This window comes from Panthera onca, chromosome C1, assembly GCF_046562875.1.
Source record: "Panthera onca isolate mPanOnc1 chromosome C1, mPanOnc1 haplotype 2, whole genome shotgun sequence".
Classification (NCBI taxonomy): Eukaryota; Metazoa; Chordata; class Mammalia; order Carnivora; family Felidae; genus Panthera; species Panthera onca.
In genome coordinates, this window is record NC_138346.1 from 188,462,880 (window position 1) to 188,478,023 (window position 15,144).

A 15,144-nucleotide genomic window follows, 5' to 3' on the forward strand; every position below is an offset into this window, starting at 1 on the left:
CAGGCGCCCGGTGAAAGAAATTTTTTAAAAGTTACTGTTTGGATGCCTGGCTGGCTCAGTCAGTAGAACATAGGACCCCGGATCTCGGTGTTGTGGGGTTGTGAGTTTCAAGCCCCACGCTGGGTATAGCGATTACTTCAAAATAAAATCTTTAAAAAAAGAGTTACTTTCCAATGTTGCCATCATGATGGTTGTTCAGTATATACATTTTGGAAGGGAAAGGTAAACCCCTTGCGATACAGCATCTAACACTCTTTTTCAAAAGTTAGAATTTATCCATTAAATGTGAAGAACTGAAAAAGTTTCAGAACTTCTACCCACCCCCACCCCCCCCCCCCCCCGCCCCCAATCTATTATAGAAGAGAAAGATGAATTTCTCAGTGTTTGGAAACTTGACCTGGCTGTAAGTATGAGATATCATAAATAAGTGTCGTAATTGACCTGAGAAATAAAAATATCCAAATCATTCTGGCTCCCAAAATACCCTCTCAAAGTGTACACTTTGCATATATTCAAAATGGTTTACATTAAAATCTGAATACTGAGAAAGAAATAGTAAGACTCAACAAGGAACACATACTTTAAGACAATTTAAATAAAGTTTTCCAACTAAAAGGAAATTGCACTGGCTCTAAATGAAACTCACTCTATTTTTAAGGTCCTATGTTCCAGTCTTTTAAGGACCACTAAGAGTGCTCCTTTGCCAAAAATATTTATTTTCAACCACTCCTCATCATTTCTGTTTCTTGGCTCACACAGCAAGGAACGCCTTCTAATTAAGAAACTGACATGAAGAGAAGGCACAAGAGATGCTGTTTCAAGCATCTCCTCTCCAGAAAATTCTATCGTATCAAGGCATTGAATTCATATGGGCTTATGAAAGTTGAAATCCTGTTACATGATCATCCTGAATGATCTTTTCACATGCATGAAAGCATCGTGTATACCTAACATAGTATTCACTTGAGCCAGGAACAATCTTCTTTCTTTATATAAGCCTGGGACCGGCCTAAAAATGCATTTTGGTTGTTTCCCCCTCCACTTTCAAAACACACTAGGCTTGTAGAAATTTACTGTTTGTATTTACCAATGTGCGCTTCTCCATGTTAGTCTCTAGTTTACCCAAGACAGGAAGCTTGCCACAGTGCAGAGAAACAGAGAAAATCTTCCAAATGATCCCAGAGCTGCAGAATGTGGAATACTTAGCTACCCAAAGCATTGTAGTAGGAAAGCAGAGGGAGGTGGTCTATAGATGGCAGAGGTGGTGGAGACGAATGGACATTCAGTGACGCGCAGCGTGGACAAGAAAGGGTGAAAATGGCTGTGGAATGAGCAGGATGAGAAAACTGGCACTCTGGGTGATGAGAGAAATGGATGAGGTTGTAGCTGGAAAGGCAGAAAGTAACTGACTTGATGACGTCTGAGGCTGAAGATACAAAAGGCCTCCAGAGCTTCATCGGGAATTAAGGTTCCGCGTGATGAACATAAGGCGAAAAGGCAGAAAACAGCCTACAACCAGGGGAAGCCGTGGCTCCGAGGACTTCGTCCGGGCCGGGACCTTCAGGCGCGGTTGTCGGTGCAGGGCCGAGTCTTCGCCTGGGCGGTGGGAAAAGGAACGCCCGCCTAGCTGACTGACGGGGTTCCAAGCTCTCTCTCAGTAAGACAGGCAGCCTAATCCTAAAGGCCTGGGGCGGCTGGGTCCCAGGAGACGGACGAGCCCTTCTTCAGGCGGTTTCACTCCAGCCCGCGACTACAAAGGCAGAGCTGCGACAGGCTCTCCCGTTTCAGGCCATACTGGGGAGACGAGCGGGAAAGACGTAGAATGCTGAAAAGGGACGGGGAGTAGGCGCTTTCCTCCTCGGGGCTGAAGCGGGAACAGGGGGAACCTCAGGAACCAGGTCGGAAATTGTCTTTTGGGGAGTCCCGAGTCGCACGGCTCCTCCACCGCTGCTCCGCTGCCAGCTGCAGGTGCCTTCTCAGGCCGGAGCGTCATAGCAACCGCGCTGGCCGCAGGGACGCCAAGGCATCCTTCCGGCGGGAACCATAGAAACGACGCGCACCATTGGCTCAGGGGCTGCTCTTCCTGTGGAGACAGTGCACACCATTGGCTTTTGGGTCATGGGGCGGGGTTTTTCGGCAGGATTGAAGGTACGGCTCATTCCGTTGGCTTTGCAGTAACCATGGTCACAACCGGGCGCACGCTTGCTACTTCGGGGATACATTTTGTTAGCGGGCATTTATAACTATCAAATAGCTTCCCGCCTGGCCTTATCTAAAGACCGGGCCTAATGGTTTTATTTTTTTCTAGAAGCAACTTCATTCTTAAAAGGGAGAGGGTCAGGAGTTCTGAGTTTTAAGCCTAGATCCGTCACTACCTGGGGCGCCTAAGACAAATCACATTTTTGGACCCGTCTTTATTACTGTAAAACATGAATAAACCGGACTTGACTAGAATTGTCCCTGAGACAGAGCCCTTTAGAAGTTCTAAGCACTAAAGAAGAAGGAGGAGAAGAAGAAGAAGAAAGGTGGGGGGGGGGGGGGGGGAGGAGGAAGAAGAGGAGGAGGAGAGGAAGGAGAAGTCCCAAGCACTGAAAATTCAGTTTGGATGAACCCTTCCTTCCTCCACCTATGTCATGCAAAATAATTTCTAAGTGACAATTTCACAGAGGCTTGGTTTATATCATCTTCATTTAAATGCTCTTATCGGAAGATTCTAGTTCTTCAAAGCTTGATTTGACTCCTGTTTTGGGGGCCCTTGCTTTGCTGATATCCCACACAGGTACATTTCAGTCTTATTCTAGTTCCACATAGGATCCTTTCCAAAGCTTGGCCAGTTGTCTGGACAGATCTTATCCCTTACTTTCTGTAAGTGCTTCAACCATTTCCTCGTGCAAGAGCCCTGCAAGTGTTTTTACTCTGATCTAAAATGCTCACCACCATCACTTCCGGCCCACTTAACCCCTACTTATCAGTTCAAGTGTCACTTCCTCTAAACAATCCTTGGTCATCCAATCTAGATCAAGTGCCTTCTCATTCGCTCTCATTGACTCATGTTCCTTTTCATTATTTCTTCCCTTGCACACTCCTATTTGCTGTTAAAGAAACAAACAAAAAATCTCTTGGAATATTAACATGTGTGAATACTGTTTAAGTGCTCCAAATGAAAATTAAACTGAATTGGGAAACACTTTAAATAATTGCATGTAGGGAAGTGGCGTTTATTTAAGCATAACAAAACAGGATAGGAAATGGTTCTCCAGGGAAGTAATAATTATGGCAGAAACAAACATTAAGATCTCTTCTAGTTTTCACTCCATTTGCTCTTATTGGACATTCCAACATCATAATGACAGTCATCATTCACATAAAGCTATAGATGTAGGGAAGAAAATCAGTCTTTTGCTTCCTATCCCTTCAGTACTGCAGCCACTGCTGACAGCTTGTTGTCTTTGAGGTTTTGCTAATTGGACCTTAAGTTAATTTAAAATTTTTGTTCAATGAAACTGCTGCTTACAGAATAGTCCTGATTGCTGCAGTTATTTTTCCTCTGCTCAAAGAGTCACATCTCCTGACTTACTGATTTATTTCAATGCATTTCGGCACCTCTACTCAAATCTTTTCAACTAAAATTGTGCCTGTCATTAGACACAAGGGGGTACCCTTCCCAACTCCATGAAATAGGACTAATTATATTTTATTTTGTTAAAAGTTTGAGAGAGAGAGTCAGCGCGAGTGGGGGACAGGGAGAGAGACAGAGACAGGGAATCCCAGGCAGGCTCTGTGCTGCCAGTGCAGAACCCGATTCCAGGCTTGAACTCATGAAACCGTAAGATCATGACCTGAGCCGAAACCAAGAGGTAGATGCTTAACCTACTGAGCGACCAGGTGCTCCACTAACAGCATTTAAAATCAAATACGTATAACTCCTATTTCTATCTACTTATTAATGGTAGTTTTTCTTTTTTTTTTTTTTTTTTAATTTTTTTTTTCAACGTTTTTTATTTATTTTTGGGACAGAGAGAGACAGAGCATGAACGGGGGAGGGGCAGAGAGAGAGGGAGACACAGAATTGGAAACAGGCTCCAGGCTCCGAGCCATCAGCCCAGAGCCTGACGCGGGGCTCGAACTCACGGACCGCGAGATCGTGACCTGGCTGAAGTCGGACGCTTAACCGACTGCGCCACCCAGGCGCCCCTAATGGTAGTTTTTCAATATGCCCTCTGGATCATCCTACAGATCATTAGGGGATTTTTCTGAACCACACTTCTTGTGCACTCCCAACCCAAAGCTCAGGACAGTGAAAGTTGCTTTGAAATCTTAAGAATTCAGGGACCAAGCGAGGCACCAGAATAATACTGCCACCACCAGAAAATACACCATAAAATTTAAGCGTAGGTGAAAAATCTAAATGCCAGGCACCAGACTAATGCTTTATCTTCGCTGTTTTATCTAACCCTTGCCACAAAGGGCATTACTTAGCAGAGAGATTTATTATCTCTGGTTTATAAACGAGGAGCCTGAGAGTAAGTTAAGGGCGTAAGCTTACAAAGGTCACAGGTGACACAGCTGGAACCATCAAACAGGCTGACTCCAAAGCCCATACTCCTTACCACATTGTAAAGCTTCCCTCAAGGCAGAAGTCACTAATAGGTCCCTGCCTGGCCCCGGGATAGAAGCCAAAGTTAAATTTCCCCTAAGAGCAGTTCTAAAATATTTGAAAGGCAAACTGTTATCTCAAATAGAGAGTCAATCTAGGAAAAGGAGCAAAAAGTAAATGTAGGGGGAAGCACATCATTCTACAGGGAATCTATCCCAAGGGAAGGGTCCTTCTCTCCTACTCCCATCTTTGATAAAAACAACATCACTTCCATTGTGTTGGCTTTTGGGCACATACTTTATTGCACTTTATTATTCATACATCCATTTCCCAAACAGAGACATATTTATTCATCTTTTTAATCTTCATAATCCTCAGGACCTACCACATAGTAGGCATCAAGAAATATTTGATCTTCAAGGCATGGCCATTCATGCATCCCTAATCCTTCTCATAGTATGAAGAAGGTTGATATTCAGGCCTCACATGTATATGCTGAGGCATAGAATTCCCAATGAGCTCTTTTTCTAAAGGTGAGCAACAGTTTGTGTTCATTTTCAAAATCCAGATGATAATCAGGTGAGTGTGTCAGGTGGCTTGGTCGTAACTGCTTTGCTCTTGTTTTCATTTTTATGGAGTATGAAATGACCTTTAAAAGACAAATACCAAACTATATTCACCTGCATACCACTCACTGCTTTCTCCCTTCATTTTCTCTGTCTTTATGGAAGCAAAGGGTTTATTTTCACCACTTGTAAGAGCCCTGATCCACTGAACAAGTTTTGATCCTACAAAGGCTTTTCACTTCAGTTTTTGTCATGTATAAAAGCCGTGTGTCGAGAATGAAGATCATCCACTATCTTGTCTTCTATATCTACACCTTTCTCTACTTCTTCCTCTGATAGCAATATCTTGGTTTCTGAGTCTTTGGTTAGAATAACCACAAAGGACCGTCGTGACTCAATGCTATTAGCTATCACCACTTGATGTCGATAAACTTCCAAAGCATTCCGTGCACGATCAAGTATGATGGAAGGGTCAGTCTCCAACTTAAAGGAAATTATAAATGCTTTGGGAGCCCAGTCTTTAACCAAAGGAGAAAGCATTTTTGGCACCATCTTCATGGTTATCTGTATTGGAAAAAGAAAAGCTTAATAAGCAAACAAAGCTCAGTATCTACCAGGTCAATCTCATGGGAAACTAAGGAAGCAAGGACTCAGATTTTTGGCTAAGTCAGTTTAAGTGGTATTTCTCATTGTCAAACTTTTCAAAGCATTATACATGCTTGGCTTAAAAGCCTTGGTTCTAGAGGGTTCATAAAGATACCTAATTCCAAGGCTTTATACAAATCCTGGGACAAGCCATGAATTAACCTTGCCCTACCACCCTCATTACCATTAACAGAGCTCTAGAAAAAGAGCATTATATTTTATTAAACATTCCCCTCATTTTACCAAACACTCAAATAAACAAAGGCAAATAATCTGTTCATGCAAATCTATAACCCAAATGTAACTTTGGCAGAAATTTAATTAAAGTTGGGTTTTTAAACCTCCGCCTATAGTATTTCTTGCACCGGTAGAATGGCTATTTGACTCCACTTAAACACTGTCACTCATAACACATCTTAGCGCTGAAGAAACAGAACTGATTTTTATTTTCATTTGATCAAAACTCCCACTATGCCATTCTTGATCCCTTCTAAGAATGTTGAGTCGGTTTATGTACTTTCAAGGAAGAACCGAAAAATACAGGATACATCAAAGCTCCCGGATTTTTAAAAGTGTGAAATTACTACGATAATTATCAGGATATCCCCCTCAGAAAGTTAGCATAGGGATTAGACATACATTCCCCACTTAATTTTTCTGCTTAGCATTTTCCACTATCTAACATAGTATGCATTTGGCTTATTTATGGTCTCCTCAGCAAAGGAGAAGCAACATAGGGGCACAGTGTATTTCTTTACACTGCTTTATCTCCAAGTCCTGCCATAGTATTTGGCATATAGAGGGTACTCAATAAATTATTTGTTGAACAAATGAACAGCAAGTGCCCCACAGGCAGAGTTTCTCCTTTTAAATTCTGCTTGTCTCATAAATGATTAAGAATTCTCTCAGGTTCCAAGAAGCCAGATCATCTCAACATCTGAACCACACCACTAGCCACCCCATACATACCCTTTCCTCAAACTACAGCCATCATGGTTATCTTACACCCACCGCTCTCTCTCTCTAATTTACCTTCCCTACTGATGCCAGAATGTTCTTTTCAAACAAGAATTTTTGTCTCATTCTCCTACTTGTTTTCCTTAGCTCCACAGGATAAAATTCCTTAAGAGGGAATACAAAATCTTCTGCGAAGTAAGCTCTCTTCAGCTTCCCCACCCCCTGCCCAGCTCCCCACTCTCCCTGCTCTCCAGCCTTACCAAAGAATTTCAGTTCACCGCACACTGCTCATTTCCAAACTTCAATCTGTAATGACCTTCCCTACTTTGTCTGGTATACTCTCTACTCATCTTTTAAAACCCAGTTTTAAAGTCATCTCTTCCAGGAAGCCTTCCTTGACTTCCCCAAGATTCACTCACCCCATGCTCTGACTTCACTTTGTACGTACCTCTACTAGAGCATTTATCACTCTGTACTGTAATTATGTCTGTGTCCAGCTCCCTCACTAGAGTGTGAGGTTCTTGAGGGAGGGCGGTGTCTTATTCATCTCTGTATCCCTAGTGCCTAGCACATACGGAATGCAGAAAGGCCATCTCCAGATCAAGAGGGAATTAACCCAAGATTGATTATAGGGGGATCAGATCTCTGGAAGAGAAGCGCCTGTCACCTGCAGTGGGCCCCCAGATGACTGGATCTTGTGTTCAGGCATTTCTGAGACAGGAACATAGAAATCTGACACGGCCGCAGCCAGGTAAAACATCGCAGAAGAGCCTGCAGAGAGAAGCACAGGGTGTAATAAATCGGAGTGGGATATGGGATCGGGTCCTTTTCAACTCAGGCTCCCTTGGCTGTGAGACCGCGGATAATGAAAAGGTGAGGGGAAAAGTGTCTGGGGGAGAAAGGCTCTGCCTGCAGGAAACCTTGGACTCCTAGAGCACGCACCCAGCGGATTGAGCGCCTGGGCCGCAGCCTGCAGCAGATGCAAATAGTCCGCCAAAGTGGAGAACTCCACGGCAAGGAAGGTGCCGGCAGCCGCAGCCTCCTGGTAGCTCCGCAGAGCGGCCGCGAAGCCCGGAAGTGCATTCTCCTCGGCCTCCAGGCTCAGCAAGCCCGAAGGGGTTGAGCCGCTGGGCCGCAACGCCGACAACCAGGTCTGGGGCGGGAAGCGGTGGGCAAAAGGGAAGGCGGAGCGAGCGCGGTACAGGAACAGGACCCCGTAGCCCGCGGCCAGGAAGGCCTCGGCCGAGGTGGCACCGCGCCGCCCGCTGCTGAAGTTGTCCAGGAAGCGCACTGGTCGGGCTTCCAGGGGGACCTTGGTGCCGCCGGACGTGATCAACACCACCCGCCGGCCCTGCGCGCCCAGCCTGGCGGCGAAGCGAGCCATAACCTCGGCGTAGCGCGCAGCTCCCGCAGGCTTGGGGAACTCGGCGACCAGGTCCACTTCCGCCATCAGTCCCTGGGCGCGCCCCACACTGGCGCACACTCTACCGCCACCGGCGCCGCGCCCCAGCCCGGCTCCAGGTCCCCGCGCAGCCGCAATAGCGAGGGGGCGGACCTTTACCTTACGCCGCACGCCGGCGCCAGCCTTCTTCGCGTCAGGGGAGGCGTGCCGGTTTCGACCCACAGCGCGGCAGAGGTGACCCTGAGCTAGCGGGACTTGTGGGCGGGCAGGCATCTGGAAGGGTCACATCCCCTCATGTTAGTTTCCTCCTCCGGTAACGAACTGTCCGTTTTTGCCTCTAACCGGCCACCGTATAGGCCTTCCTGGACTTTGATTCCACTGGCGTCAGATTGCCCGGCCATTTAACCTTCGGGACTTAACGGGGGGGAGTTTTGTGTTTGTTTGTTTTTTTTAATTATTATTATTTTTTAACCCCACAAATACACTCTAGATGTCAGTGGAACTGCGCTTCTCCCCCCTGAGCTTGAATTCCTGGGAACGAGGCTGCCCGGTAGTGGTCACGTGACGCCGGCGTCCGGCGTGTCCTCTCCAGGCAACCGTCCTGGGGACCGAAGACGCCGCTGGCTGCAACATGAACATCATCTGCCCGCTGGCGGTGCCTAAGGGGCGCCGGCTCTGCTGCGAAGTGTGCGAAGCCCCGGCCGAGCGCGTGTGCACGGCCTGCACGGTCACTTATTACTGGTAGGCCCTGAAATGTGGCACGTGGGCCCCTCAACTCCCTCCCTCTCTCCCCATTACAGGTCTGGGTGCCCTGCGTAAGCCATAGCACCAGCTCTGCCAGGGAACACTCAACGCGGTTTCAAGACAGGTCCCCAAGACTTCTGTGTGTGCCTCTTCTCCCACTCATTCATTCGTCACCAGATGTTTTGTTGACCGCCTACTGTGCGCAATGCACTGTTCTAGAAGCTGAAGTTACTAGTGGAAACTTGGTGGACTGTGTCCCTCAAAGATCTAACATACTAATGCGGAAGATAGATAAACAAAAAGAAAACCAGATAATTTCAGAGAGTCATAAATGCCATAAAGACAAAGGAAATGTGATGGGAAGTAGGGCAGACAGCTTCTTGGAGGGTAGATACTGATGTGAAAATAAAGTAGGAGCAGTCCACCGTGGAAATGCTGGGCTCTGAGGGTGTAAAGGCTGTGGTGTGTTAGAGGAATAGAAACCAGGCCAGTTTGGTGCACAGCCAAGACGGTGAGAGTGTGGGGAGGGTAGTAGAAAATGAGATGAGATTTCATTCGTTCAACATAACATCCCCTGATCTTTGCTTCCAGTTAGACCTATGTTGGACCTGAGATAAAACTGCTAGGTGGCAGATGGCCAGAAACCTAGTCCAGCGAACTAACTTGTTTTAAAAAGTCATTATAATAGACTCAGCATGACAAGTGCTGTCACTCAAGGTCTGCTGTTTCCTGGGACCTCTAAGGATGGAAGCCTAGTGGCTGGGGGCAGTATCTGGAAAGGTTTCTCTGAGTAAATAATGTTTGCGATGACTCTTGAAAGGTCAGTAGGAAATTGCCAGGTGAATGAACAATGAAGACAGAAGGGCAGGGTACTCCTGGCATCCAGGTCTACTTGGGTAAAAGCTAAAAGAACAGAGTTTATTCAGAGCCGGGTAGAGAAGATAGTGGAGGAAGCAGTTGCTGATTTTCACATTGCAGACTGGACCCCTTAGCAGATCGTGGATAAATCACAACCAGCATTTTAAGGAAAATGCACTTTTTTAAGGAAGAAAGTAGAATAACATAGAAAGTATCAGAGTAACCCTACTTGAATTGTTTCTTGAAAATTTTTAGCATTTTATGTGGATATGTGTGTTTGTAATGGTAAAATGTATTTCTTACTAAAAAGAACATTTAAAAACGATTGTGGTAGGTAGTAGTAGGAGTTTAAACCAAGGAGATACAGGTTAGGGCCAGATGGTGACATGAGATCGAGAAGTTTGGAATTTATCCTCTGGGATGTCCTGGATCGTTTTGACGGGCTCTCCCTTGTGTTAAGGAAGGATGACAGTAGCAGTGTGGAAGATAAATTGGAAGGTAGACCCTGGAGGCCGCATCACTGATTTAAGAAGTTGTTGCAGTTGGGGCGCCTGGGTGGCTCAGTCAGTTAAGCATCTAACTTCAGCTCAGGTCATGATCTTGCAGTCAGTGAGTTTGAGCCCCTCATCGGGCTCTTTGCTGACAGCTCAGAGCCTGGAGCCTGCTTCGGATTCTGTTTCTGTCTCTCTCTGCCCCTTCCCTGCTCACACTCTGTCTCTCTCTGTCTCTCAAAAATGAATAAATGTTAAAAAAAAAAAAAAAAAAAAAGAAGTTGTTGCAGTGATCCTAGCAGAAAGTGAATCTACCTCTCTCAGACTGAATTAGGTGTTCCTCCTCAGTGCTCTCGCAGCACTCTATATGTTCCCTAGCCTAAAATTTAGGACACAGATTGACATCAGTTGTTTAGTAGTCCATATTCCTCACTAGGTCTGTATATCCCATGAGGGAAGGGACGGCATCTGTGTTTTTCTTGCAGTGTCTTCATTGCCTTTAGAATACAATTCAGGATTTGTAGCAAAAACTACAAAGCCCTGGTCATTTCTCTACCTTCATTTCCCACTACACTCACCCTCTCTTCTCCTTGATGTAGTTACCGAGGTTTTCTTCAGGTCTAGTTTGCCGAGTCCTTTCCTCCCTCAGTTTCTTTACCTGGACTGTTTTCTCTACTAGGAACGTCCTCTTCAGCCACAAGCTCCCTCTCATCCTTCAGTTCTCAGGAATGTTATTTCTTCAAAGAGGTCTTTCTGGAAGTACTCCTCTCTGAGTTTTCTCGCTCACCTTTTTCTTCGTTTTTCCTGTACTTTTGTATTTCGTGTTTACTTGTTTAGTATCTGTGTCTCTTCCTAAACCTGCTGGCTGCACATACCGCACACTCAGTGATCATTTGTTGAATAAGCGAGCTTCTGAGTGGATAGTAAACCTATTAACACAGAAGGAGGTGGTGGGGGGTGACAGATTGGGTAGGGGATACACAGTTTGAGGGCCTTCAGGTCCCTTGGGAGAGATGGCTAGTAAACCACTTCAAGTACAGGCCTGGCACTCAGGGGAGAGAGGAGAGCCTCTACCTGATATGAGCATCTACCTCTTTCCCTCTTGCCTTCATCCCTGCAGCCAGAAGTAATTCCTTCTTCCTCTCAACTCACTTTGTTGTCACTCTCTACTCTCAGATGACTCTTACTTCCCTTCTTCATTTTAGTTGTTGACACGTGTGCTATCTCAATTTTGTTATGTTCCATTAATGCAGGATATTATGTTGAATATGTGTAGAAGGACTATCCTGCAAATGCTGTCTTTTGATCTATGTCAAACCCATCTGTATATACCTTACAGTCTCTTGCAGAGTGTCGTGAAACAGTAGGAACTAAATATGTGATGAATGCATGAATAAGTTATTATTTCCTATGCCCTTATCCACCATTAGTTCCTTTCTCCTCTTTCACTGCCTTTAATTCTCTTTAAGGTGTTCTCCTCTCCCCTCCACCTTCTTTTCTTCAGATTTCTCTATGCTTGTGTCCTGGGGATTTTAAGATTTTTCCATAAAATAAAGCTGAGTTAATTGTTCTGCATCTCAGAAATGGGGGCTTTAATACTCCTCCCTCACCAGGTTTTGTGGTCGAGTGCAAAGCATGTAGCGTCATGCCTGAAACCAAACTGACACTCAGTAAATATTCTTTTCTTTCATTCCAAATTTAAGGAGGCAGAAGGACAGTAAACTTGAATTTGTGAAAGCTTTTTTTTCTCTTTTTTTGCAAAAGAGTTTTTTTCTTTTAAGATGTTTTCAAATGTTTATTTATTTTTGAGAGAGTGAGAGACAGAGGGTGAGCAGGGGAGGGGCAGAGACAGCCGGAGACAAAGAACTGGAAGCAGGCTCCAGGCTCTGAGCTGTCAGCGCAAAGCCCGATGCAGGGCTTGAACTCATGAACTGTGAGATCATGACCTGAGCCGAAGTTGGATGCTCAACTAACTGAGCCACCCAGGCACCCCAAAAGATTTTTTTCCCTAATTATTAATGTAACTCATGCTTACTATAGAGAATTTGAAAATATAAAAAATAAAGAAGAAAAATAATCTATAATCTCACAATTTAGAGATTAATAGTCTGATATTTTGGTCAATTTCTTTATACTCCTTTCCTATAAATACATCTGTTTTATACACTCTGTTAATCTTGCACATATTGTTCTATATTGGATTATGAGAATATAGCCAGGGAACAGAACATTTGTAAGAAAAGGCAATTTTATTAAAGTACACATTGAAACATTACAGAAAGTTACAAGAGGCTTTAGTACTGTAAGTTAACAAATCATTGCATATAGATAAGAGTGATTTGCAGTAAGTTTTATTTAACATGTGGGGCACAAATTAAAATGTTTTCACTGATCAGGAAAAGAAAACGAATAGTGAAGTGGTATTCAATAGTAGGAGACAGTATGATCTGTGGTAAACTGCAGAATGAGTGTCCTGCCTAATGTCTTCCAAATTTAGTCTAAAAAACGTGGTAATGGTTGGGGGGCTGGGATGGCTTCATTGGTTAAGTGTTCAACTCTTAGATTCAGTTCAGGTCATGATCTCATGGTTTGGTGAATTCAAGCCCCACATTGGGCTCTGTGCTGACAGCGTGGAGCCTGCTTGGGATTCTCTCTCTCCCTCTCTCTCTCTGCCCCTCCCCTACTCATGCTGTCTCTGTTTCTCTTAAATAAATAAACTTAAAAAAAATTAAACTTATTAAAACCCAAAACAAAACATGATATTGGCCAAAAAATGTCTAGCTCACAGGCTACTTGATTGTGAGCCCTGATTGAAAACATATTTTCAACTCCTTTATGCATGACTCTGTGCTGGGTATTAGGGATTAGACAGATGAATAAGAAAAAGAACTCATGAATATATAAATAATGCTCATTTTATTTGGAAAGGCTAGATATGTCAAATGCTCTCAGTGGAACAAAAATTCAGGCAGTTAAGTAAATTAATATTTCCATTGCTCACACGATTATTCAAAAAGTCCCTATTTAATAAATATCCTATGGAACTCAACTGTTTTCTATATCCTGGCTGTTAAGTGCTTTAATTGATTTGTTTACAGTAATTCTCTATAAAATTTTTTAAGTGCTCTATGTCATTTCTATGATAGCAGTTACAGTTTAAAGAGAAAATACTTTATTGCATTTCTGTTGTCCCAGAAGGAAAGAAGGAGAGAGAGGTTGAACAAAGCTATATGTTGTCTATGACTGTTTTTGTGCTACCACAAGAGTTGAATTTTTACAACAGAGACCATGTAGCTCTCAAAGCCTAAAATATTTGGCCCTTTACAGACAAACTTTGCTGACCCTGTGCTAGATTATTGTTACCAGTTTTGGAATATGTATAAATGGAATCAGTTAACTTAGACATTTGAGTAAAAATATATAATCGGCAGTAGAAATGCAAAAATTCATGATTTATGTATCCAACAACAGAGTCTCAAAATGCATGAAGTAGAGAAGGGAGAAATAATTAATAGTTGGACACTTCAGTATTCCACCGTGAATACTGAACAGGAGATAAGCAAGGAGATACAAGGCTTGAACAACACTATAAGCTAACTAGACCTAACAGACATCTATATACATTCTTCTCAAGTGCATATGGAATATTCTCCAGGATAGACCATGTATTAGACCATAAAGCAAGTCTCAATAAATTTATAAGGGTTGAAATTATACAAAGTATGTTCTGTAACCACAGCGGAATGATATTAGTAATAACAGAAGGAAATTTGGAGAATTTATGAATGTATGGAAATAACACAGTCTTAACCTGTGAGTCAAAGAAGAAATCACAAGGGAAATTAGAAAATTCTTTGAGATGAAATGAGAACAAAAATACCAATACTAAAACTTACGGGATGCAGTAAAAGCAGTACTCAGAGGGAAATTTCTAGCTATAAACACATACATTATAAAAGAAGTAAGATCTCAAGTCAGTGACCTGCCCTTCCACTTTAAGAAACTAGAGAAAGAAAAAGCAAACTCAACCCAAAACTAATGGAAGGAGGAAAATATTAAAGATTAGAGTAGAGAGAAGTGAAATAGAGAATAGAGAAGCAAGAGAAAGAATCAACAAAACTAAAAATTGATATTTTAAAGAGATTAACAAAATTGACAAACCTTTATTTAGATTGACCAAGAAGAGAACACCCAAATTACTAAAGTCAGAAATCAAAGTGGGGACATTGCTAGCAACTTTGCAGAAATCAAGGAGGTTATAAGAGAATACAATGTAGAAATGTATGCCAACAAATTAGAAAACCTAGATGAAATATATTCCTAATAAGACACAAACTGGCAAACTGACTCGAGAAAAAGAATATCTGGGTTGATCTATTAACTAAAAAGATTTAGCTAGCAACCCAAAAACTTCCCACAAAGAAAAGCCCAGGACCAGATGACTTCACTAGTGAATTCTATCAAATACTTAAAAGAAAAATTAATGCTAGTTAGTTCTTCAAGATTCTTCAAAAACTTCGAATTCTTCAAAAACTCTTCCAAAAAGTAAAAGAGGAAGAAAAAGTCCCCAACTCATTTTATGAGGCCCACGTTACCCTAATATCAAAACCAGACAAAAATATCACAAGAAAAAACTACAGATCAACATCCCTCATGAATATGGGTGCAAAAAATCCTCAACAGAATACTAGCAAACCAAATCCAGCAGGATATAAAAAAGGATTATACATCATGACCAAGTGGCATTTCTTCCAAGAATTCAAGGTTGGCTCAACATGCTAATATCAATCAGCTTAAGACATCATTTTAACAGATTAGAAGACAAAAACCACACAATCTGAACAGATACAGAAAAAGCATTTGATAAAATCCAACACCCATTAT

The 15,144-nt window shown here is 43.1% G+C and overlaps 3 protein-coding genes across 11 annotated transcripts in view; 1 reads left to right on the forward strand and 2 right to left on the reverse strand.

Moving 5' to 3' along the window:
* The window catches only part of CCDC30 (coiled-coil domain containing 30), a 124,265-nt gene extending 122,260 nt beyond the window's left edge, over positions 1 to 2,005 (reverse strand). For 3 of the 5 annotated variants that reach the window (XM_078452005.2, XM_078452006.2, XM_078452003.2), the window contains exon 1: positions 1,411 to 2,005. The gene's annotated coding sequence lies outside the window, so the exon portion shown is untranslated. Of the gene's footprint in view, positions 1 to 1,087 lie in introns of all 5 variants that reach the window. The other 2 variants (XM_078452004.2, XM_078452010.2) reach the window with 2 other exon arrangements.
* A 3,114-nt stretch (positions 2,006 to 5,119) lies between these two features.
* Positions 5,120 to 8,433, reverse strand: PPCS (phosphopantothenoylcysteine synthetase). 4 transcript variants are annotated; one of them, XM_060625523.3, is made up of 3 exons: positions 8,327 to 8,433; positions 7,433 to 7,536; positions 5,120 to 5,727 (listed from the first exon to the last, which is right to left on the reverse strand). In XM_060625523.3, the coding sequence occupies exons 2-3, from the start codon at positions 7,523 to 7,525 to the stop codon at positions 5,404 to 5,406; spliced, it is 417 nt and encodes a 138-aa protein (XP_060481506.1). In that variant the 5' UTR covers positions 7,526 to 7,536; positions 8,327 to 8,433; the 3' UTR covers positions 5,120 to 5,403. The 4 variants fall into 4 exon arrangements, with proteins under 4 accessions (XP_060481506.1, XP_060481504.1, XP_060481505.1 ...); XM_060625521.3 differs by lacking the exon at positions 8,327 to 8,433 and adding an exon at positions 7,708 to 8,310; XM_060625522.3 differs by lacking the exon at positions 8,327 to 8,433 and adding an exon at positions 8,153 to 8,281.
* Positions 8,316 to 15,144, forward strand: part of ZMYND12 (zinc finger MYND-type containing 12) — a 28,071-nt gene continuing 21,242 nt past the window's right edge. Inside the window, exons 1-2 of one of the 2 annotated variants that reach the window (XM_060625519.3) lie at positions 8,316 to 8,401; positions 8,658 to 8,908. In XM_060625519.3, the coding sequence (XP_060481502.1) occupies positions 8,799 to 8,908 (110 nt within the window). In that variant the 5' untranslated portion in view covers positions 8,316 to 8,401; positions 8,658 to 8,798. Of the gene's footprint in view, positions 8,464 to 8,657; positions 8,909 to 15,144 lie in introns of both variants that reach the window. The other variant, XM_060625518.3, reaches the window with a different exon arrangement.

What these genes read in the sequence shown, in the direction of transcription:
- PPCS (XM_060625521.3), bottom strand. Translation starts at nt 8,215, where the DNA reads ATGGCGGAAGTGGACCTGGTCGCCGAGTTCCCCAAGCCTGCGGGAGCT. An exon ending in CCAGGCGCTCAATCCGCTGG is followed by an intron (nt 7,537 to 7,707) that starts GTGCGTGCTCTA and finishes TTCTCTCTGCAG; the next exon opens with GCTCTTCTGCGATGTTTTAC. An exon ending in CATCTGGGGGCCCACTGCAG is followed by an intron (nt 5,728 to 7,432) that starts GTGACAGGCGCT and finishes TTTCCAATACAG; the next exon opens with ATAACCATGAAGATGGTGCC.